This window comes from Engraulis encrasicolus, chromosome 19, assembly GCF_034702125.1.
Source record: "Engraulis encrasicolus isolate BLACKSEA-1 chromosome 19, IST_EnEncr_1.0, whole genome shotgun sequence".
Taxonomy (NCBI): Eukaryota; Metazoa; Chordata; class Actinopteri; order Clupeiformes; family Engraulidae; genus Engraulis; species Engraulis encrasicolus.
In genome coordinates this window covers 2,142,418-2,164,917 of record NC_085875.1, presented here as the reverse complement: position 1 = coordinate 2,164,917, position 22,500 = coordinate 2,142,418, and the positions used below count along the sequence as shown (strand labels likewise).

The 22,500-nt window shown below is 45.0% G+C and overlaps 1 protein-coding gene across 1 annotated transcript in view; it reads left to right on the top strand.

The window, feature by feature from the left end:
* arel1 (apoptosis resistant E3 ubiquitin protein ligase 1) overlaps positions 1 to 22,500 on the top strand; it is a 44,176-nt gene that overhangs the window by 11,811 nt on the left and 9,865 nt on the right. Inside the window, exons 4-16 of the mRNA XM_063223957.1 lie at positions 1,387 to 1,610; positions 2,936 to 3,007; positions 4,018 to 4,244; positions 6,663 to 6,800; positions 7,222 to 7,321; positions 8,680 to 8,849; positions 9,947 to 10,127; positions 10,568 to 10,815; positions 12,733 to 12,810; positions 15,512 to 15,653; positions 16,491 to 16,612; positions 21,637 to 21,712; positions 22,293 to 22,402. Of these exons, the coding sequence (XP_063080027.1) occupies positions 1,387 to 1,610; positions 2,936 to 3,007; positions 4,018 to 4,244; positions 6,663 to 6,800; positions 7,222 to 7,321; positions 8,680 to 8,849; positions 9,947 to 10,127; positions 10,568 to 10,815; positions 12,733 to 12,810; positions 15,512 to 15,653; positions 16,491 to 16,612; positions 21,637 to 21,712; positions 22,293 to 22,402 (1,888 nt within the window). The remainder of the gene's footprint in view (positions 1 to 1,386; positions 1,611 to 2,935; positions 3,008 to 4,017; positions 4,245 to 6,662; positions 6,801 to 7,221; positions 7,322 to 8,679; positions 8,850 to 9,946; positions 10,128 to 10,567; positions 10,816 to 12,732; positions 12,811 to 15,511; positions 15,654 to 16,490; positions 16,613 to 21,636; positions 21,713 to 22,292; positions 22,403 to 22,500) is intronic.

The window sequence follows — 22,500 nt, the reverse complement described above, 5'->3', positions numbered from 1 at the left end:
TAATATTTATTTTTCTTCAAAATGCTACTATTACCATGTCAGAACGCTATAAAGGACTTTTTAGGAAAAGCACAAAAGCACAACAATACCTCTTAATGTATGTCCTCTACAAGTCTTCTGTTGTCCAGTCTTGCACTTTAAATGTCTGTATGAGCACTGTCTATGTCCATACTGTCTTAAGTCCATGTATAAGTACTGTCTATGTCTATACTGTCTATGTCCTTACCTAGATTAGTCTATGTCTGTATGGGAAAGCAAGAAATGTAATTTCAAATTCTTTGTATGACCAGTGCATGTAAAGAAATTGACAATAAAACCTACTTGACTTGACTTGACTTGAAAAACAATAGGCCGACAATAAGCGGGACATTACATGTTGACTAGTCAGTTTAATGTCGTCTTCAGGCTGTAAACTGATCTCAAACTTCTTTACTTTTCTCATGTCGTATACACCTGTCCTTGGTCATTTTGATGATGACCACTATACTGGATTGTAAAGGCATAGCAAAATATAGATTTTGCGTCGCTAGTCAGTTGATGGTTAACTTATTTGAACCGGAGAATTGTCAGTGGTATTTTAAGTCAGACGCAAGTGGAGGAGGAGCATCGACAGTTCTGACACGGGAGACACGCGAGTGCCTGGAGGCTTTCAACACCACAGCGAAATCTCAGACTAAATTCTTTTAAATATCATGGCCAAATGCATATGAGACTCAGTTTGTCATTCGCAAAAGTCGATGTATAGGCGCCCTGGCGCCCGGCAAGCCTTAACACACACACACGCGCGCGCCAGTCAAGTCAGCACAGCAGTATTACGCTTGCTAGTGGAAGAAAACTGTGCATGCTGCCTTTTGCATCGTAGTTTGACTTCTGCAACTTTGTAGGCTTCACACAAAGAATAGTGTTTAGAATATTTCGTCTAATTATTATCCAACATAATGTTGCCCGTGCCATTAAGGCCCTAAGCTAATGGTTAAAAAAAAAAGAAGAAGAAGAAGCTTGATCACTCCTGGGGCCCGGTCCGATCCGACCCGAGGATAGTGATGGAAAATACCGGACCGAACCGGCCCACGGGTCGGGTCGGGTCGCTTCGGGCTCGGGCTCGGGCAAAGAATCTATACTCTGGTGTGCTGTAGGTTGAAGTCTCTGGGCTGCAGTAGCCTGGATGAGCTCGGGCAGTTTGACAGCCAGCTGCAGCTCTCATTGGCTGCATGGGGCTATTGTCTTATTGTCTGGTGTGTGTGTGTGTGTGTGTGTGTGTGTGTGTGTGTGTGTGTGTGTGTGTGTGTGTGTGTGTGTGTGTGTGTGTGTGTGTGTGTGTGTGTGTGTGTGTGTGTGTGTGTGCGTGCGTGCGTGCGTGCGTGCGTGCGTGCGTGCGTGCTGTAGGTTAAAGTCTCTGGGCTGCAGTAGCCTGGATGAGCTTGGCCAGTTTGACAGCCAGCTGCAGCTGTCGTTGGCTGCGTGGGGCTACTACTACGAGGACTACATCAAGCTCTCCAGCGGCGTCAAGCGACTCCAGGCCACCAGGGGGCAGCGCAGCCACAAGGACTACGAGCTCCAGCTGGCACGCAGCCTCGCACACAGGCGCCTCACAGAGAAGTGGTCCTTTGGTAAGTGTGCTATAACAGTGGTTTTCAATGTGGGGTGGTGGTGACCCCTGGGGGTGCACAAAAGAATGCTGGGGGGGGACAAGTTTGAAGGAAAAGTATAGCAGAGCAAAACATTTTTTAATATTTAATGTACACCAAAATAAACAAAAATAAGGTAAACAGTGTTCAGATTAGTTAAGAATAGCATTATAATCATCTATTGCAATTCTGAACATTGTCGAACACTATTTAACACTCTGAACACTATTATCCTTATTTTACATATCGCAATGGGGCACCGGCATACAGACAGACTATGGATGTGAAAGTGGGTGCCCGGAAAAAATAGTGTGGCACAACCCATGTAAGGGGGCCTTGGGTGGAATCTACCGGGCCTTGTCATGGTTTAAGTTTGGGAACTGAAAAATGAGAAAAGGTCGCACCATGCATAGGTTTCTTTATTACACTGACTGAGGAAGGCGGAACGCCGAAACGTGTCTGTGTAATAAAGAAACCTATGCATGGTGCGACCTTTTCTCATTTTTCAGTTTTACAATATTTTGGTCAGCACCCTTATAAGAAAAAAAAAAAAGTTGGGTGAAGCCTGCTCCAACCTTTATGAACCGTAAGTTTGGGAACCACTGCACTATACTGTAGCTTGTGTTTCTGTTATTGCATGCTGTTAATATGACGCAGCCCTATTTATACTAGGTTTCCCAAACTGTGGTGCGTGCACCCCTGGGGGTACGCGGCCTGCCATAAGGGGGTGCGCAAGCTGAATAGAGCAATGGCGGATATGTGAGTTTTTAATCTAGCATTAATGAACATTGAGTAGTTTTTAATAGTATGGTGCATTATAAGTGTTTCTGTTATTGCATGTTGTTGGCGCAGCGCTAGTTATATATTATTGTGTAGGGTGCCATTTGGTACTTGTATTTTTGTATTCTGTGTCCCATTTGCGGTTTGCAAGATGTTATCCAGATGTAATTATGTGTATATAGAAACATTCACCCACATGTTTTAAATCGCCCCACAGGGAATAATTAAAATATTTCATAACTGCAGTCAGGCCATTAAGAGAATATAACAGCACAATTCTCAAACAGTTCTCACCGTGTCTGGTTTCAGTGTGATCAATATTGAGATAACAACTTAATTTTTATTTTCTTATTTTTTGTCTATTTATTGACTCAGAGGGCCTGCACAAGATGTGCCTGGACTTCTAATTTGCACCCAAATGGCAAATAAAGAACTTTGAACGTTTTTAACTTTTCTTCTCGCAAGTTACAGTTGTGAGCCAGTTTCTTGAAGACCAGCCGTTAACTTGTGACTGTTTTTTCTTGCAGCGGGAGCTCTGATATTTGGCTGTACCGTTGCACTCTGCTTTCTTATTCGAGACCTCATGTTTTACGTGATTGGTAAGTCCATACACGACCACAATGGGGCACCTAAGTCACGCCCTCTACTTCCTGGTTCATGGGGCAGAGGGAGTCAAAAAATAATTACTGGGCTTGAAATGAGGGGTTTTTCGACAACAATCCAAACCTTGGACCTCCACTTATGCACCACAAGTCCACCACGACTCGCCTCGTTCACTTCCATTCAATATTTTGCAACTGTCTGCCCCATGAACCAGGAAGTAGAGGGCGTGACTTAGGTGCCCCATAGGAAACGTTTTTCATTTTTTATCTCGGTCAGTGATGTCCTGTCATGATAATACTCTCTCTGGGTCTTACTTTCTCACACGTCCTCTCTCCATCTCTCTCTCTACCTCTCTCTCTCTCTTTCTACCTCTGCATATCTCTCTACCTACCTACTTCTCCCTCCTTCACTCCCTCCCTCCCTCCCTCCATGTCACCATGTCTCCTCTATGCTGTCTTGCTGTCTCTCTCTCTCTCTCTCTCTCTCTCTCTCTCTCTCTCTCTCTCTCTCTCTCTCTCTCTCTCTCTCTCTCTCTCTCTCTCTCTCTCTCTCTCTGTCTCTCTCTCTCTCCACACCTCCACTCCTCCATATATCCTCATTTCTCCCATATTCTCTCTCTCTCTCTCTCTCTCTCTCTCTCTCTCTCTCTCTCTCTCTCTCTCTCTCTCTCTCTCTCTCTCTCTCTCTCTCTCTCTCTCTCTCTTCATTCCCTCCCCATCTCCCCCTCTCTCTCTCCCTGGTTCTCTTCTCTTCTCTTCTCTTCTCTTCTCTTCTCTTCTCTTCTCTTCTCTTCTCTTCTCTTCTCTTCTCCTCGTTCTCTTCATTCCCTCCCCATCTCCCCCTCTCTCTCTCCCTGGTTCTCTTCTCTTCTCTTCTCTTCTCTTCTCTTCTCTTCTCTTCTCTTCTCTTCTCTTCTCTTCTCTTCACTTGTCTTCTCTTCTTTTCAATTGTCTTCTCTTCTCTTCTCTTCTCTTCTCTTCTCCTCTCTTCTCCTCTCTTCTTCCAGGTGGAATAACTGTGTCCATCATCGCATTCGTCTTCACCATCAAGTTCCTGTGTGAGCTCGCGGCTCGTGTGGTCAGCTTCCTCCAGAATGAGGACCCTGGGCGCCGTGGCGACCGCAGTATCTATGACTACGTGCGGGGCAACTACCTGGACCCGCGCTCCTGCAAGGTCGCATGGGACTGGAAGGAGCCGCAGGAAGTAGGCCAGACCATGACCTTCAGGGTGCAGGTGAGTCACCTTCAGGAAGTAGACATGACCTTCAGGAAGTAGGGCAGACTATGACCGTCGGGGTACAGGTGAGTGACCTTCAGGAAGTAGGGCAGACCATGACCTTCAGGGTGCAGGTGAGTCACCTTCAGGAAGTAGACATGACCTTCAGGAAGTAGGGCAGACCATGACCTTCAGGGTGCAGGTGAGTGACCTTCAGGAAGTAGGCCAGACCATGACCTTCAGGGTGCAGGTGAGTGACCTTCAGGAAGTAGGAAGTAGGGCAGACCATGACCTTCAGTGTGTATGTGAGTGACCTTCAGGAAGTAGGCCAGACCATGACCTTCAGGGTGTATGTGAGTGACCTTCAGGAAGTAGAAAGTTAGACAGACCATGACCTTCAGGGTGCAGGTGAGTGACCTTCAGGAAGTAGAGCAGACCATGACCTTCAGGGTGCAGGTGAGTGACCTTCAGGAAGTAGGAAGTAGGGCAGACCATGACCTTCAGGGTGCATGTGAGTGACCTTTAGGAAGTAGGGCAGACCATGACCTTCAGGGTGCAGGTGAACACAACTTGTGACCTTCAGGAATTAGGATAAACCATGTGTTCATTCCAAAATGCAGACTACCGTCCTCCCCTGCTCACTGGTCTCCTTGTGGCCTCATGATGACGTCACTAACAACAGAATTGTATGTCAATATCTCGCAAAAGCTCAATCCTAATGTAATTTCCTCATTTGCAATCGGGATGGTGAATGAAGAATAGTTCCCCAAAACTTGTTGTGGCCAGGCTAACAGCGTGGAAACGTTATTGTTTTCTCCACGGAGGCGGGGCGTCAGCGAAACGCGAGACCACAAGCACAGGCCGAGGACGGGAGTCCACATATTGGAATTCACCCCATGACCTTCAGGGTGCAGGTGACGCACGTCTTGCTGTGCGTGTATACCAAAAGCTATCACAGCAAGCAGAATGACGGAAGGCATTATTTCTCCATGGAGGGTCAGAGAATGGAGCGGCCAAAGCAAATTTGCCGGGGGTGAAGTAACCAGAGCAACCAGAGCAAATTGCAGCGATTAAAAGTCAGCTGGTATTATGGTAATGAGCTATGACATGGCTTGCTGACAACCAATTGGAATGTTTATTTCTTTGAATGTCTCAGGCTGACAAGCCTGAGCAGTTATGTGATTAGCTAAATCAAGCATGTCAACATCACACTCCGATTACAGGAAATTCATGGCGAAACTTCTTCAACGACCTCGGTTAGGCGGTCGCTTTGTTTGTTTCTACTACATGCACACGATCACCACCACCCTCGAGACACGGTTTACAAGTTACTGTTGCAGCATAAGAAAGCTGACCTTTAGGGTTTAGGTGAGTGTAGCGAAGGGGAGTAGAGTTGCCCAGCTGGGACTCGAACCCAGACCTTCTGGGGTAGTAAACTGGGGCTCTGACGGCTACACCAAAGAGCCAGGCTCGTTGGCATGTTAGTCAGGACACACCCACAACCCTAGTGATGGTCATTCCATCACAGTGAGTGATTTGAGGAACAGTTTGTCTATTATAGGTTCTCTAAATGAAAATTAAATTGACCCCAAATCTCTCTCTCTCTGCCTGCCTCTCTCTCTCTCTCTCTCTCTCTCTCTCTCTCTCTCTCTCTCTCTCTCTCTCTCTCCCCCTTTCCCTCTCTCTCTCTCTCCCCTCCTCTCTATCTCTCTCTCTCTCTCTCTCTCTCTCTCTCTTCTCCCCCCCCCTCTCTCTCCCCCCCTCTCTCTCTCCCTCTCTCTCTCTCTCTCTCTCTCTCTCTCTCTCCCCCCCCCTCTCTCTCTCTCCCTCCCTCTCTCCCCCTCTCTCTCTCTCTCTCTCTCTCTCTATCTCCCCTTTCTCTCTCTCTCTCTCTCTCTCTCTCTCCCTCTCTCTCTCGCTCTCCCTCTCCCTCTCTCTCTCTCTCTCTCCCCCCCTCTCTCTCCCCCATCTCTCTCTCTCCTCTCTCCCTNTCTCCCCCTCTCTCCCTTTCTCTCCCTCGCTCTCTGTCTCTCTCTCTCTCCCTCTCCCCCCCCCCCCTCTCTCTCTCTCTCTCTCTCTCTCTCTCTCTCTCTCTCTCCCCCTCATTTTCCCTTTCTCCCTCTGTCTGTCTCTCTCTCCCCTCCCTCCCTCTCTCCCGCTCTCTCTCTCTCTCTCTCTCTCTCCCCTCCCTCCCCCTCTCCCTCTCTCTCTCTCTCTCTCCCCCCACTCCCCCCCCCCCCCCCCCCCTCTCTCTCCTCCCTCCCCCCCCCCCCTCTCTCTCTCCCCCCTCTCCCTCCCCCCCCACTCTCTCCCTCTCTCCCCCCTTTCCCCCCTCCCTCCCCCCCTCTCTCTCTCTCTCCCTCTCTCTCTCTCCCTCCCTCTCCTCTCCCCCTCTCCCCCTCTCTCCCTCCCTCCCCTCTCCCCCTCTCTCCTCAGCTGTTCTATAAGAATGGACAGCCATTTCCTGCCCACCGGCCCGTGGGGCTGCGTGTCAACATCACCCACATGGAGTTGGCGCTCGACATCCCCGTCACACAGGAAGTGCTGCAGGACCCCCAGGCCAACGTCGTCAAGGTGATCACAATAATAACAACAATAATAATACACATAACATAACATAACATAACATAACATAACATAACATAACATTACGGTGCATTACATTACATTACGGTGCATTACATTACATTACTACACTACACTACACTACACTACATTACACTACACTACACTACACTACATTACACACAGGAACTGCTGCAGGACACCCAGGCCAATGTCGTCAAGGTGATCATAATAATAACAATAATAATATAATAATATAATAATACAAATAATAATGATAAAAGCTGATGTCATCCTTGTTATCAAGGTGGCAGCACTGGTCCTATTTGTTTTTATTTTCTTTAAAGAAAACCCCCACCTTCCCTGTAGTGTTTTGTCTAAAAGTGTCTAAATCTTTTCCCCTTTTTCCTTGTTCCTCATCATGGTTAAGGTTGCCTTCACGGTGCGCAAGGCCGGCCGCTACGAGGTGGCCGTCAAGCTGGGGGGCCTCAACGTGGCCTACAGCCCCTACTACAAGATCTTCCAGCCAGGTGAGACTGATGGGCTTTGGTTATTCACCTCTCCTGCTATTGGTTTGGCTATGAGCAGAGCTCTAAAATTAACATCCGCCAAACTGGCCAAATGCTGGTGAAACTTCAGTTTGGCTAATAGATAAGACAACGTACTAGCCACTGCTCTCGCTCCTCGGGAAATGTGGTCCCCTCCTAGACCAAGATAGTGTACCACTTCTTCAACACATTACATACTAGTCAAACAGAAATTTATTTTGAAGAAACGTCCCTAGTGTAATGTAATGTAATGTAATGTATTTTTGTCCCTCAGGAAACTTGGTGCCGTCTAAGACCAAGATCGTGTACCACTTCTCCAACACATTACATAGTCAAACAGAAACACACTTTATTTTTCGGAGCGAACTAATACCTCCTATCCATATTCTTGTTCTTCTTGCTCCTCAGGAAATGTGGTTCCGTCCAAGACCAAGATAGTGTCATTTCTTCAACACATTACATAGTCAAACAGAAACACACTAATACCTCCTATCCATATTCTTCTTCTCCTCAGGAAATGTGGTCCCCTCCTAGACCAAGATAGTGTACCACTTCTTCAACACATTACGTAGTCAAACATTTTATTTATACAATATTTAGGAATATTTAAACAATTTATTTGTAACAAACGTCCTTAGTGTAATGTAATGTAATGTAATGTATTCTTGTTCATCAGGAAACGCCTAAGACCAAGATAGTGTACCACTTCTTCAACACATTACATAGTCAAACATATCTTCTATTCTTCTTCTCCTCAGGAAACGTAGTTCCATCTAAGACCAAGATAGTGTACCACTTCTTCAACACATTACGTAGTCAAACAGAAACACACTAATACCTCCTATCCATATTCTTCTTCTCCTCAGGAAACGTGGTTCCCTCCAAGACCAAGATCGTGTACCACTTCTCCAACACATTACATAGTCAAACAGAAACACACTAATACCTCCTATCAAAGTTCAAGAGAGTCCTTGTGCACAAGCCCTCAGTAATGCAGGTGCAGGTGTGAGGCAGGAGAAGGTCAATCAACGAACAAAATTCAAAAGACACCGCACACTGCTTACTTTTCTTTATTTTATTTTTCGGAGCGAACTAATACCTCCTATCCATATTCTTCTTCTCCTCAGGAAACGTGGTTCCCTCCAAGACCAAGATCGTGTACCACTTCTCCAACACATTACATAGTCAAACAGAAACACACTGCTAGTGGTGTAATTACACTTATCCATATTCTTGTTCTTCTTGCTCCTCAGGAAATGTGGTTCCGTCCAAGACCAAGATAGTGTACCACTTCTCCACCCTGGTGTTGTTATATCTTCTATTCTTCATCTTCTCCTCAGGAAACGTGGTTCCGTCCAAGACCAAGATCGTGTACCACTTCTCCACGCTGGTGTTGACGTACGGGCAGCAGCACACGCTGCAGATTGAGCCGCGGGACGAGTACGGCAACCCCACGTCCAACTCCACCTCCCTCATCGACGAGGCCAATTACAGCGTTCACATGCACCCGGTGAGACAAACTAGCCAATCACATGCACCCGGTGAGACAACTAGCCAATCACGTGCACCCGGTGAGACAAACTAGCCAATTACAGCGTTCGCATGCACCCGGTGAGACAAACTAGCCAATTACAGCGTCCACATGCACCCGGTAAGACTAACTAACCAATTACAGCGTCCACATGCACCCGGTGAGACAAACTAGCCAATCACATGCACCCGGTGAGACAACTAGCCAATCACGTGCACCCGGTGAGACAAACTAGCCAATTACAGCGTCCACATGCACCCGGTGAGACTAACTAGCCAATCACGTGCACCCGGCGAGACAAACTAGCCAATTACAGCGTTCACATGCACCCGGTGAGGCAAACTAGCCAATCACGTGCACCCGGTGAGGCAAACTAGCCAATCACGTGCACCCGTGCGACTAACTAGCCAACTACAGCGTTCACATCCACCCGGTGAGACAACAGCAGGTTCACAACTTGACTGCTAAGTTCGTGGGCGGTGGTGGCTCAAGTAGTAGAGGAGCCGTTCGGAAACCCGAAGGTTGCAGGTTCGAGCCGAAGGTTGCACGTTCTGCCTGACCCCATCGGTGTGTCCTTGAGCAAGATACTTAACCACAAGTTGCTCCTTGTGGCAGGGTGGTACCCTGCATGGCAGCAGGTGTGAAAAAAAAGTACCGCGGTACTAAGACATTTAAAACGGTACTATACTGCGTTTGAAAAGTACCGGTATGCAACAATGTGGCAAACTCACCAGGTACCGAAAAGTACCGAAATACATTTTTATACCGGGAGCAAAATATTGGTATCGTGACAGCACTAATGTGCAGTGAAAACGAACAAACTGGCCCTGCCATGGCCAACCGGTAGGGCACTCGCCTGCCATGCGGCTGACCCGGGTTCGATTCCCGGCCCGGGTCCTTTGCCGACCTTTCCCCATCTCTCTCCCAATTCACTTCCTGTCCACTAACATACTGATGTATGAATTTACAGTACAGGACAACTGATGATGATGACACACACATACACACACACACACACACACACAATGAGCACAATGTGAAAACTAACCTACTGACTGATGCATGTGAATTTCCAGTTGGGGACGACAGATGAGAATGGCGATGACGAGTACTACCACAAGTCGGTCTCGTCCAATAAGCAGCTGTGCCAGGTTCTACTGCGGCTCACTCTGACCCGGATGGGCTGCTTCCGGGCCCGGGTCTCCTATATGGACCAGCCCCTCAGCAACGGGGAGTTCGACATCATCGTACTCAGTGGTGAGTGTGTGCTTGTGTGCGTGTGTGTGTGTGTGTGTGTGTGTGTGTGTGTGTGTGTGTGTGTGTGTGTGTGTGTGTGTGTGTGTGTGTGTGTGTGTGTGTGTGGGGGTGTGTGTGTGTGTGTGTGTGTGTGTGTGTGTGTGTGTGTGTGTGTGTGTGTGTGTGTGTGTGTGTGTGTGTGTGTGTGTGTGTGTGTGTGTGTGTGTGTGTGTGTGTGTGTGTGTGTGTCGAATACAGTTTCCTGAATTTGTTTCTGGTATGTGTCACTAAAGATTGTGAATATATACAGTAGTATAGTGATGTTTTTTTTCTTTTCTTTCTGCCTGCCTCACACACACACACACACACACCACCACACACCACACACACACATCCCACACACACACACACACACACACACACACACACTACCACACATCCCACAATTCCCTCACACACAGAAAACGAGAAGAACTGCGTGGAGAAGAACGTGTCCACCCCCGGCATCAGCATCTACTTCGAGGCCTACCTCTACGGGGCCGGCAACTACTGCAACTCGCACGGCCAGTTCCCAGCATCCTCTCTGCTGGCGCCGCAGCGGCGGCCCTCCATGGGGGACCAGGAAGAGGACGAGCACGACTCGCCCGTCGAGGGCCAGCCCGAGAAGTTCAAGAAGCCCAAGAAGGTCTACTGCTACATCTCACCAAAGGTAAATGATATACACTATAATAAAGATAATAACTAGCAAGAAGGTCTACTGCTCCATATCCCCAAAGGTCAATATCATACACTATAACAAAAATAATAACAACCAAGAAGGTCTACTGCTCCATCTCACCAAAGCTAAATAATTTACACTATAATAAAGAGAATAACTACCAAGAAGGTCTACTGCTAAATATCACCAAAGGTAAATAATTTACACTATAACAAAAATAATAACTATCACGTTTAATAAGATACACTATATTAACAACTAAGAAGGTCTACTGCTCCATATCCCCAAAGGTCAATATCATACACTATAATAAAGAGAATAACTACCAAGAAGGTCTACTGCTCCATATCCCCAAAGGTCAATATCATACACTATAACAAAAATAATAATAACCAAGAATGTCTACGGCTACATCTCACCAAAGGTACATAATATACACTATAATAAAGATAATAACTAGCAAGAAGGTCTACTGCTACAGCTCACCAAAGGTAAATAATAATAATAATTAATTATAAAGCTACGTTCACACACGACGCTGCTAGTTACTAGCTTCTCGCTCGCTCGCCTACTCGCCACTCTCTCATGGAACGTTCGCTAAACGTTCCCGCGGCTTTAACTGCCAATGCACAGGCGAGAAGTACCAAACTCTGCATTCCAATTGGTTACTCGCTTACTCGCCTCGCTCGAAGTTAAAATATTTTCAACTCGGGATCCGCCCACATCGCCCACACAGTAGCCCTACTCGCCTACTCGCTTCCTCGTCTCGCTGGAACACAGACATTCTATTGACTTAATTCGCTGAGCGAGTAACTAGCAGCGATGTGTGTGAACGGTGCTTAACCAAGAAGGTCTACTGCTACAGCTCACCAAAGGTAAATAATAATAATAATTAATCATTAATAACCCAAGAAGGTCTACTGCTACATCTCGCCAAAGGTAAATATCATACACTGTAACAAAGATAATAACTACCAAGAAGGTCTACTGATGCATATCTCCAAAGGTAAATAAGAATACACTATACATGGGTTTATCGTTTGTAAACAATCCCTGGCTGCGCTAGCCTAGTTGTCACAGACGGTGCGTTTGTGTACACAAACTACGTCTGGTAGCAGTGAAATTAGCACGCTGTTCTCGAGTCACAAAACAAATGGTGCATATTGCTACTCACCACCCACAAATTCCTCCAAAAACGTTTTCTGTTCAACTCCAAAGAGTCAATCTAGTCTATAATCTGTCCTGTGATTCATTAATGCGAGCTACCGTAGGATACTTAGGCAATAAATGCTCTGGATATTTTCTGTCCGGAGACCGGTATGCCAACAGCAGTGTTCCAGACGGAAGTTTGTGTAGCTCTCCACAGCTCTCCACCAGGGGGCTCCAGAGCTACACACACGCACCGTCAGCGAGAGCCAGGCTATGGCTGCACGACCCTGGCTGCGCACTGTTCAACCTCTGGTTGTTGGAAACTGCTGTCTGTCAAAAAAAGAGCTCACGTGGTTTGTCCCTCCTCACAACACCAATGTTTGTAAAACGAAATACCTGTGCATAATACCTACCAAGAAGGTCTACTGCTACATGTCACCAAAAGTAGATTTTTTAAATCATTAAAGGAAAACATCTGATAACAGTTTGAGCTTATCACCACATCTCTACTGTACACGCACACAAAAAAGATAGATATGGTCCTTGGTCATAGCCGTGGGAAGTACTTTTTAACAGGGAGTGCTGGGGCATCTAGGCATGATAAAATAATCTAAATATTTCAATGCTAACCGAAAATAGTAACATTTTAAAAAAACTCCTGCTACAGGGGTGCTGCAGCGCCTGCGTCCTGGGTTGTCCTTGGTCCTTGGCTCTTCTTGGTGTGTTGTTCATAAGCCTTTCTGTTTGCTTGGCTTGCAGCAACTGTCAGTGAAGGAGTTTTATCTGAAGATTATCCCCTGGCGTCTCTTCACCTTCAGAGTCTGCCCAGGAACCAAGGTAGGTGACCTCACTACACTACACACTAAATCAGTTATGTCTTAAATATAAGGAATCAAGGTAGGTGACCTCACTACACTACACTGCCAACTTAATCAGTTATAAGGAACCAAGGTAGGTGACTTCACTACTGCACTGCAACTTAATCAGCCTAATTAAATATTCATTTTATAGTACCGTTATAATGTTACATCAGCTCCACTGTAAGCTGTAACATCATGGCTTACTACTTAGTATTAATTATTCACTTAATTGTGTGCTCACGTTGCATGCCATCACTGCCCCTCAAAGACAAAGTGCAGTAACTACGGCAACATTGAAACTGAGAAAAATGCCTTTAGAGCCTTGGTACTGTGTAAGGCTGGATATTGTAGTTATTGAAATTTTGATATAGCAATATCTCTACAACGGGATCCAATTGGACCATAAGGCTTTGTCACAAGATAAAGGAGGTGTCAGGAAGACCCTTTTTGGGCTAAATTCAACTTTGGCAAAATGTGTAGTGTCTGCATTTTGCCTTTGTATGGCAGTGTAAGCTGTAACATCGTGGCTTACTACCTAATATTAATTATTCACTTTAAAGCGTGCTCGTGTTGCTTGGCATAAGTTCTCCTGCGAGGGCAGGGGGAGCAGGGTACACATGAGCTGCTTGATATTGGATGTGACATCATTGGACATCCAAGAAATGTTTTGGAAGCGAGCGCCACGTATTGTATTATGCAAACCCAAAAACTCTCTTGGCTAACAGGGCAACCGAAACATCAAGATATGGTTGTCTCTGCTTCTTTGCTGTTTCTCTCGTGAGCTGCTTGATATTGAATGTGACGGCCTTGCCGTGGCCAACCGGTAGGGCACTCGCCTGCCATGCGGCTGACCTGGGTTCGAGTCCCGGCCCGGGTCCTTTGCCGACCCCTCTCTGTCTCACTCCAAATTTGCTTCCTGCCCACCTCTCACACTGTCCTATCAAATAAAGTAAAAAAAGACCCAAAAATGTATTTAAAATAAAAAAAGACATTGATTATGACATCATTGGACATCCAAGAAATGTTTTGGAAGCGAGCGCCACGTTTTGCATTATGCAAACCCAAAAACTCTCTTGGCTAACAGGGCGACCGAAACATCAAGATATGGTTGTCTCTGCTTCTTTGCTGTTTCTCTCGTGAATTTTAGGTTCAGCTAAATGTCAACACATATCCAGAAAAAAAGTATAAAACAAATAGACCGTGCAACAAAGAAACAATTTGGTTTCATGGTATGATGTGAAGAGAGTGTGTTTGACGTTACTGATATCTTGTTTTGTGATTCTTGTTGAGTGTTTTGTTGGCGCGTGTCTATTTTTGGCGCGTGTTGACAGCTGTATTTGGTTCATATTGACTGTTTAGTTGGCATATGTCAATCTGTTCTCATCAGTTGACTGAGCGTGGCCCTGTCTGGCCTCATCTACAGTGTCTGGTCTTTGGTGATGGACCACAGTCTTAAAAGCAGAATAATAATAATGGGCCTCAGGGATCAGGCTGGGCATATTTCCTCACAGACCAGTCCCTCACAAAGCCCTCTGCTTTTATACACCATATTATTATGTAGTTGCTCCATACAATGTCTTGTTTAACCCATTTTAGCCCAAGCCCTTTTTGGGAAAGGGTGCCCTCTGCCTAAAATATTTCCACTTCCGAAGCACATAAACACATGAAATAAAATGCATTTAAAAGCCATGACCCTCATTGTGCATTAGAATGTGTTCATTCAGCTCTAACATACCCACATTTTTAATTAAAAAACTCAAATCTCTAGAACCTGATTGCAGCATATATGTGTCTCCAGGCTAAAAATGGCTTAAGATAAACCAATGGCTCCACCCCATCTAAATTGAGGGCGGGTATCTAAGGGGGAAAAAAAACATAACAACAGCATCGGCCCCTGGGGACTGTCAGCCCACCGGACAAATGCCCTGTATGCCAGATGACCAGTCCAGTCCTGATGGACTTCGCCACCAAGAGAATATCTTGTTTCATGATACATTACTGATGGCATTGCTGGCTAATGTTCAGCCTTATTATTAGTTTAGCTACTATGGGCCTGACCCAAACCTCAAGTATGCGCTTGTCTAGGAAGCACTGAAGACGCATTCAAGAATGTGATGTAACAATGGGAATCAAGTTTAAAGGTGCAGTATGTAGGATTGTGGCCAGAGTAGGTATTGCATCTAGTTACTTCTGTTCATTCCATAATTTCCAGAAATAGCCACTTTCATAAAAAGATCAAATTTGGCAATAGGCAGCCCAGTTTCAATGAGCAGCATAGTTGCAGTACCTTTTTTGACCATTTCCTGCACAGTGTACCTTTATCACTAGTTCCCCGGTCCCCGTCCACAAGTACCTGTATCTCGTTTCTTGTATGTCATTTCTCATCACTAGTTCTCCTACCATGGTCCGGACCCAATCCCTAATTACCTGTATCTCGTATCTCGTATGTTATCACTAGTTCTCCTACCATGGTGTGGACCCCGTCCATAAGTACTTGTCATTTCCTGATCCGGTTCTTATGTACTTGTCATTTATTATCACTAGTTCACCTACCATGGTCCGGACCCGGTCCCTAATTACCTGAATCTCATATGTTAATCCATATTAACTGTTCTGATCTCATATGTTAATCCATATTAACTGTTCTGATCTCGTATGTTCATCTATTTTCTCACTAGTTTTCCTACCACGGTGTGGACCCAGTCCACAAGTACCTGACTCTGGTAGTGGATGACGGGATCCAGCCCCCGGTGGAGCTCAGCTGTAAGGACCGGAACATCATGGCCGCCACCTTCATACGCTTCCTGCACAAGAACATCGGTGAGTGAGCCTTGTCAGAGAATCGTATATGAGGGAGAGATACTTCGGGGTGTTTTTTTCCCATGTATCCATGTGATGTCGGGTGAACACACCTTTAGGAGACCTTCGATTAGGAGACGTTCGGAGTCTTGAGGTTGAGAATAAATGGAGTCCCCTTAGCACTGTAGATGGCGGTAGCGCACTTCTTCTGCAAACACCACAAAAAGAGAAGAAGAAGGAGGACAACGCCCCCTTAGGAGACTGAATTTTGAGAACGCTCCTTTGCATTGGATGGGCGGGTTTTGACATATCTTTCTCTCTTATACAATTTTTGGCCTTTTGGTCATCCATTTAGTTCAGTGGTTCTCAACCTTTTTTGAACAAACGCCCCCTTGTCCTCTCATCAGCCCCTCAACGCTCCCTTGATATCATCATAGTACTGTGTGTAGACCAAGCGCGACCTATGCGACCCAGGTAGCTGAGGTTGCTGAAGAAGTTTCGCCATGAATTCGCTTTATTCGCTCTGGAAGTGACATTGACATGTTTGATTTAGCTAATCGCATAACGGCTCCGGCTTGACAGCCTGGGACATTTGGAGATATGAACATTCCAACTGGTTTTCGCCGAACCGCTTCATTGCGCATTGCCATAATATAAGCTTGAGTTTAATCACTGAAAAGTCGCTCTGGTCACTGAGTTTGAATGAGTGCTTGAATTTCGTCCTTGTAAGTTGCTTTGGTCAAAAGCGTCTGCTAAATGCTATATAATGTAAGGACAATAAATATTCTATCTTTCTCAGCAAGCCAAATGTTCTTACCCAAAAATTCAAATCACTCTCTCTCCACTAAATGTGCCCAGGTGGCTCTGAGACGTTTCAGGACAAGGTGAGCTTCTTCCAGAGGGAACTGAGGAACATACACTCCAAACGACCTCGCACCAAGACCTGCTTGAAGATCTCCCGGCAGGCCATCCTCGAGTCGGTGAGTTTTGTAGTACTACGACTGTTGTAGTATAATGGTACCTGTAACATTAGCTCTACAATGATACATTGACTGACTGATGTCTTCTCCAATGATCTCGTGCACAATCAGATATATAAGATTTGAATGTCATGAACATTAAGATTTGAATGTCTTGGCCCTGCCATGGCCTAAAGGCAGGGCACTGGGTTACTGCGCTGGCGACCCGGGTTCGATTCCAGCCCGGGTCATTTTGTCAGTCCTTCCCTGTCTCTCTCTCTCCCCAGTAATTTCCTGTCCCTCTCTCACTATCCTATCACAAATATAGGCATAAAAGTCCTAAAAAATATCTTTAACCCTGTGAGACCTGAACCATGAAAGCAATGAGAGAAATTCTAATTTTTTGGAATTTGCTTCAATATTGGTCCCTTATAAGAAATGTAAAAAAAAATTCAAAATTTTGTTAAGGTCACTGAGATATTTAATGCATCATATATGATGCATCAGGCTTTAAAGGGAATGAAAATTCCAATTTCATGACCATTGAAAAATGACTTTTAATGCATTTACAACTTTTTTTTTATTTAAAAAAGTTTTCAGACAATTTAACCCCTTAATGCACGCCGTACCTCCTGTGGCACGCTGTAATAGACATTGAAAGTGAACCACTATAGTACTACACTACTATGACAATGCATGGGGCCTTTAGTAATACATTACAACTTGATAATTGCCATTCTGGTAACAGCTAATTTATAATGCTGTGTCTTGAAGGGTTAATTTGAGGATTATCTTTAAATATTTAGTGAGATCCTGCCATTTTTTTAAGCCTATCCTTGTTTTAGCAGGACCATATTTTACATTTCCCACAGCCTGGTTGGTTAATTTTTTAAAATCTATGTAAAAACATAGCTGATCAAATGCTTAACAACCTATTTATGACTGTAATATAGATCATTATTCATTTTTGATGTGAAATTTGAATATATAGGTCCATTACTACAAATGGACCATTCCTCCATTCACTTCAATGCATTTTTTACGAGATCATAATTTCAGCATTTTGCATTACATTTTCAAAATTGCAAGTAAAACCTGTTTCTTAAAGGGCAATTCCGGCCAGTTTGGATTCATATCCCATCTTGGGTGGACCCAGGGAAAAGGATGAAAGGGGAAACCGCGAGAAATTTTCATGCGTGCTGCACAAAGTTGTTCAATTGCGCTGTTTTCGGTTAAACCCTGGCCCGTCGGGCAGGTATTTGACCTGTTTTAAAGCTCCTAGCGTGCATTAAAACCCTTTTGAACGATTTGGCCGTGGTGTGTGGGTCCATACAAGTCGATCTAGTGGTTCACAGTTCCATTAGGTAGCACAGGTACGATACAACAGGAGTTTTCAAAAGTGGCGCACATACCTCTCTCAGCTTCCGCCTTCCAACTACGTCGGCAAAATGGTTCGCTTAAGTGATACTTCATAGTAATCCATTTTATTTTTGTCCACCAAAGACGAGCCACAAGAAACATATTCACACTTTTTCATGTCCTGTGTTGTTATTGTCTCGCAGATTCACTTCTCTGTCACTGAACGCAGTTTAGTGACGTCACGGTGTCACATGACTCCTGGAAGGAATAATTCTTTATCTGTAACACATATTCTGGTTCGAAAAAGATAACCATGGCCACCAAACTGTTCAATTGAACCACCCCAACGGAGGATCCATCTCAAAATATCAAACAGTATATTACGACAGCGCCTCTCTCTCTCGCTTCTGTATAATAACTGGATGAGCGAATGTGCGTTCCTTCCAGGAGTCATGTGACACCGTGACGTCACTAAACTGCGTTCAGTGACAGAGAAGTGAATCTGCGAGACAATAACAACACAGGACATGAAAACCTGTGAATATGTTTCTTGTGGCTCGTCTTTGGTGGACAAAAATAAAATGGATTACTATGAAGTATCACTTTGGCGAACCATTTTGCGGACGTAGTTGGAAGGCGGAAGCTGAAAGAGGTACGTGCGCCACTTCTGAAAACTCCTGTTGTATCGTATCTGTGCTACCTAATGGAACTGTGAACCACTAGATCGACTTGTATGGACCCACACACCACGGCCAAAGCGTTCAAAAGGGTTTTAATGCACGCTAGGAGCTTTAAAACAGGTCAAATACCTGCCCGACGGGCCAGGGTTTAACCGAAAACAGCGCAATTGAACAACTTTGCGCAGCACGCATGAAAATTTCTCGCGGTTTCCCCTTTCATCCTTTTCCCTGGGTCCACCCAAGATGGGATATGAATCCAAACTGGCCGGAATTGCCCTTTAAGGCAATGTCTTTGTCTTGAAGTAAAACAACTTGTGTGTTTTGTTAAACGATCGCCGTGGTATGCTTTGTAAGTTCCCCTATGGCGAAATGCATTGATGGCTGACTTCCTGCCACCGCCGGATGGTGCTTATTTGTTTCATCAGTTTTAGCACGATCTCTCTGCAACACGGTGTTGTAGGTAAAACTACATTTATTGGACGTGAGGAATATTCTTCCTCACGCAGGGGCAGCAAAATATGTAGGTAAACTAACATTTATGGCTACGGGGACTATTCTTCCTCACACACGGGCACCAAAATATGTAGGGTCAACTACAATTAATGGGTACGACGTTAAATGTAAGGGAAGTACAGTAAATGTAATTATAATTACATTAATAAGTATACAGTTCTTATACAGTTCCAAATATGTAATGTGTTATTACTATATGTGAGGAATAGGAGTATAAGAAATGATGCATGAAGAGTGTGTTAAACTCTTCACGCTGGGTATCAATAATGTGTAGGTGTGTACTTATGGAATCGTCAATTGTCTAATTAATGATTGCATAAAACACGGTTCATGACCGTCTCATAAAATCATGACCATTATTGACTAATAATCTGAAGGTTTTGTGTGAATTCTTTTCTGGTTGACTTCGTAGAAATTGTTCAAATAAGACAAACACAGTTCACCACAATGTACATTTATTGTAAAAGCATCATCCGGTCATAACACTGATACAGCCAATGTGACTTGCAGGGCATAAGAACTTAGGTAAAATATACAATATATACACGGGGTATGAGAGGATGCGTTATGCGTGTGTGTGTGTGTGTGTGTGTGTGTGTACGCTATGCGAGAGAGAGAAAGAGAGAGAGAGGAGGGAGGCGCGCGCTCGATGGAGCCGCGCACATCTGACACCGCGTGTGCCGAGCGGTGGGAGGAGAGAGAGAGAGAGATGTAGCCTATGTTCTATGAACTATGGCTCAAATGATTCTGCGCAGCGCTGCGCGCAGGACCGAAATATGAGATACGAGGAGGGGCGTTAAGCTTTCGGCTGATGAAGCGGGAACTTATCTTCAAGATAGAATTCAAGCTAATCAGAGAATACTGTCCTTTGTCTAAAGGCTTTACAGTATGTGTGGGGGGAGGGAAAAGGGAGCGCTTGGCGCGCTTTTCCGACAATAGCTTACGTCCTCGATTCGATAACTCTATGGGTTAAAACACGGGTACGTGTATCTCTGTGAGTGGATAATTTACATGTGGGTGCAAGTATGGCCTATGGCAATATTGCAACTAATGTAAACTAAGAATAGCGTGTGGCTATCTGTGGTGATGAGAGGGGAGGAAGAGAGAAAGGAAAGAAAGAACAGATAGAACAAAATAACCCAAAATAAAATATATCACACTCTACAAGTGTGGATATTTAAACACAACTCCTCAAAGCTATGTAACAGTCCTAACTGCATATCTATGCCCAAATTCGCGTGCTTACTGCGTTATCCTTGGTAGGAAGAGAAATAATTCCTTTGATCTCTCGGGCGAAGTGGGTGTGCGCGTCGCTGTGCGCGCGAGTTTCCTTTGTTCTCCAAGCTGCTCGGGTAGGCTACTGTCTGGGGTCCGAGCGATACCACGCGGTCCCGGCGCGAGGCTGTGATATGTCCAAAAAAAAAGTCTTGCTTCGTTGAACGGGGAAAAGGAAAGTGGTATTTCGTTGTGTAGTCCGATTGTCTTTGCGGTGCCGTCCTGCGAAGGTCCAGTGAGAAGGGCGGGTGCACGTAGGTCCGTTCCACGCGTAATAACTATACCGGCTGTCCACTCTCTTGGGGAACAGACAATCAAGCCTCAACCGAATCTTTTTCGACTCCAGGGAGGTTCCTTTGATTTCAGTACTAGTAAAAGATTAACAATTGTCCGTACAAAAGTTATCCTATAGCGCGTGAGTTCCTCGTGTGTCCTGACTCACTGCTCTCCTAGCAGTGTCCGCAAAAGTCAAATGCAATACAAACGAAAAACCGGTTGAAGGAAGAAATATATCGACTGTAGTGTTAACCTGGCCACGATAACTTACAGTTTCAATAATTTCTAAAATAGACGTCTCTCCAAGGAGACGTGTCCCGGCACTTCTCACATCTCGATGGAGGAAGTCGGGGTCCGGCCTAGGGCGTCGGGCCTAGGGGAATAGGCGACAGAGAGGTATGCATACCTTGACCAGGGGTTTTATACATACGGGGCGGGGCTGAGCCGCGTATGTAATTTGATCAGGTACAGTAGGAAACAAAATGGTGTCTGTATTTTACAAAATGGCAGGCATTCGTAAAATGAGGGGAAATGAATTAAACTTTAGGGGTAATAACGCCTACAGTGTAAAAATATAAACTCTTCCTTGATTAATTGCACGAAGCAAGTGTTCAAATTAAAGGATGTAGAGTTATATTTCGGAAATTTGTACACAAACCTTTTGCAATTTGACGATATCTCAGCGTCGGTCAGGGAAACCGCTTCTACTCCATTTTTGCATTTTTCGTCGGGCTGTGGTCAACTTGTTGTTGACCGCTGCTCTCTTGTGGCGGTTTCCGTGTACTGCAGGACGTTTGGAAATGACATGCAGGATGTTTTTGAGATGGATTTTTTTTGTGTCAGCGAGGAGAGGGCTTGGAATTTGATGAAACAAATATGATGCGTCCGGCGCGATAGGGTTAAAGAAAAAAAGTTTTGAATGTCTTGCCTTTCCCTCGGCAGTCTCTGAAGGCCACCAGGAACTTCTCAGTGTCTGACTGGACGAAGAACTTTGAGGTGGTGTTCCAGGATGAGGAAGGTGAGTTGGCATTTCCTCTTATCCTCTTAGCACCTGTTGATTCTCATTAGGGCTGCACGATTTTATAAAAATATGCCATACACGATAACATGATGGTAAACCGCGATATCGATATTACTCGCGATATTTAATACATACATATACTGTATTTTCCCCTCTCTACTTCCCATTCTACTCTTAATCGTGTATAAAACAACTGAGAGCAATGTTTTATTTCCAACATTACTTTTTATTAGGGAAAAAAACACGGCTAACACACAGCATCAACTTAAAATGTCAACATTTTTAATACTCTTTTTTAAAAACCTTTTCACCAAATTTGCTATTAAAAATTAAAAACTGATTGCGATAAGTTTGTTAGTGTTCGTGTGCATCTGTGTTTGACTGTGTGTCTGTCTACCTACCTCTCTCTCCGTGTGTGCGTGTATGTGTGCGTGCGCGCACGCATGTGTGTGTGTGTGTGTGTGTGTGTGTGTGTGTGTGCGTGTGTGCTTGCGCGTGTGTGCGTGTGTGCGTGCGTGCCTGCCTGCCTGCGTGTGTGTGTGTGTCTGCGTGTGTGTGTGTGTGTGTTTCTTCACAGCTCTGGATTGGGGCGGTCCTCGTCGTGAGTGGTTTGAACTAATCTGCAAGAGTCTCTTTGACACCAACAACCAGCTCTTCACCCGCTTCAGTGACACCAACCAGGGACTGGTATGCTACAATAATAATAATAATAATATTGACTGGTCTTATTTATCTTATTTATCATCTTCTTTGTCTCAATTTGAACATATTTGTCCACCACTCTG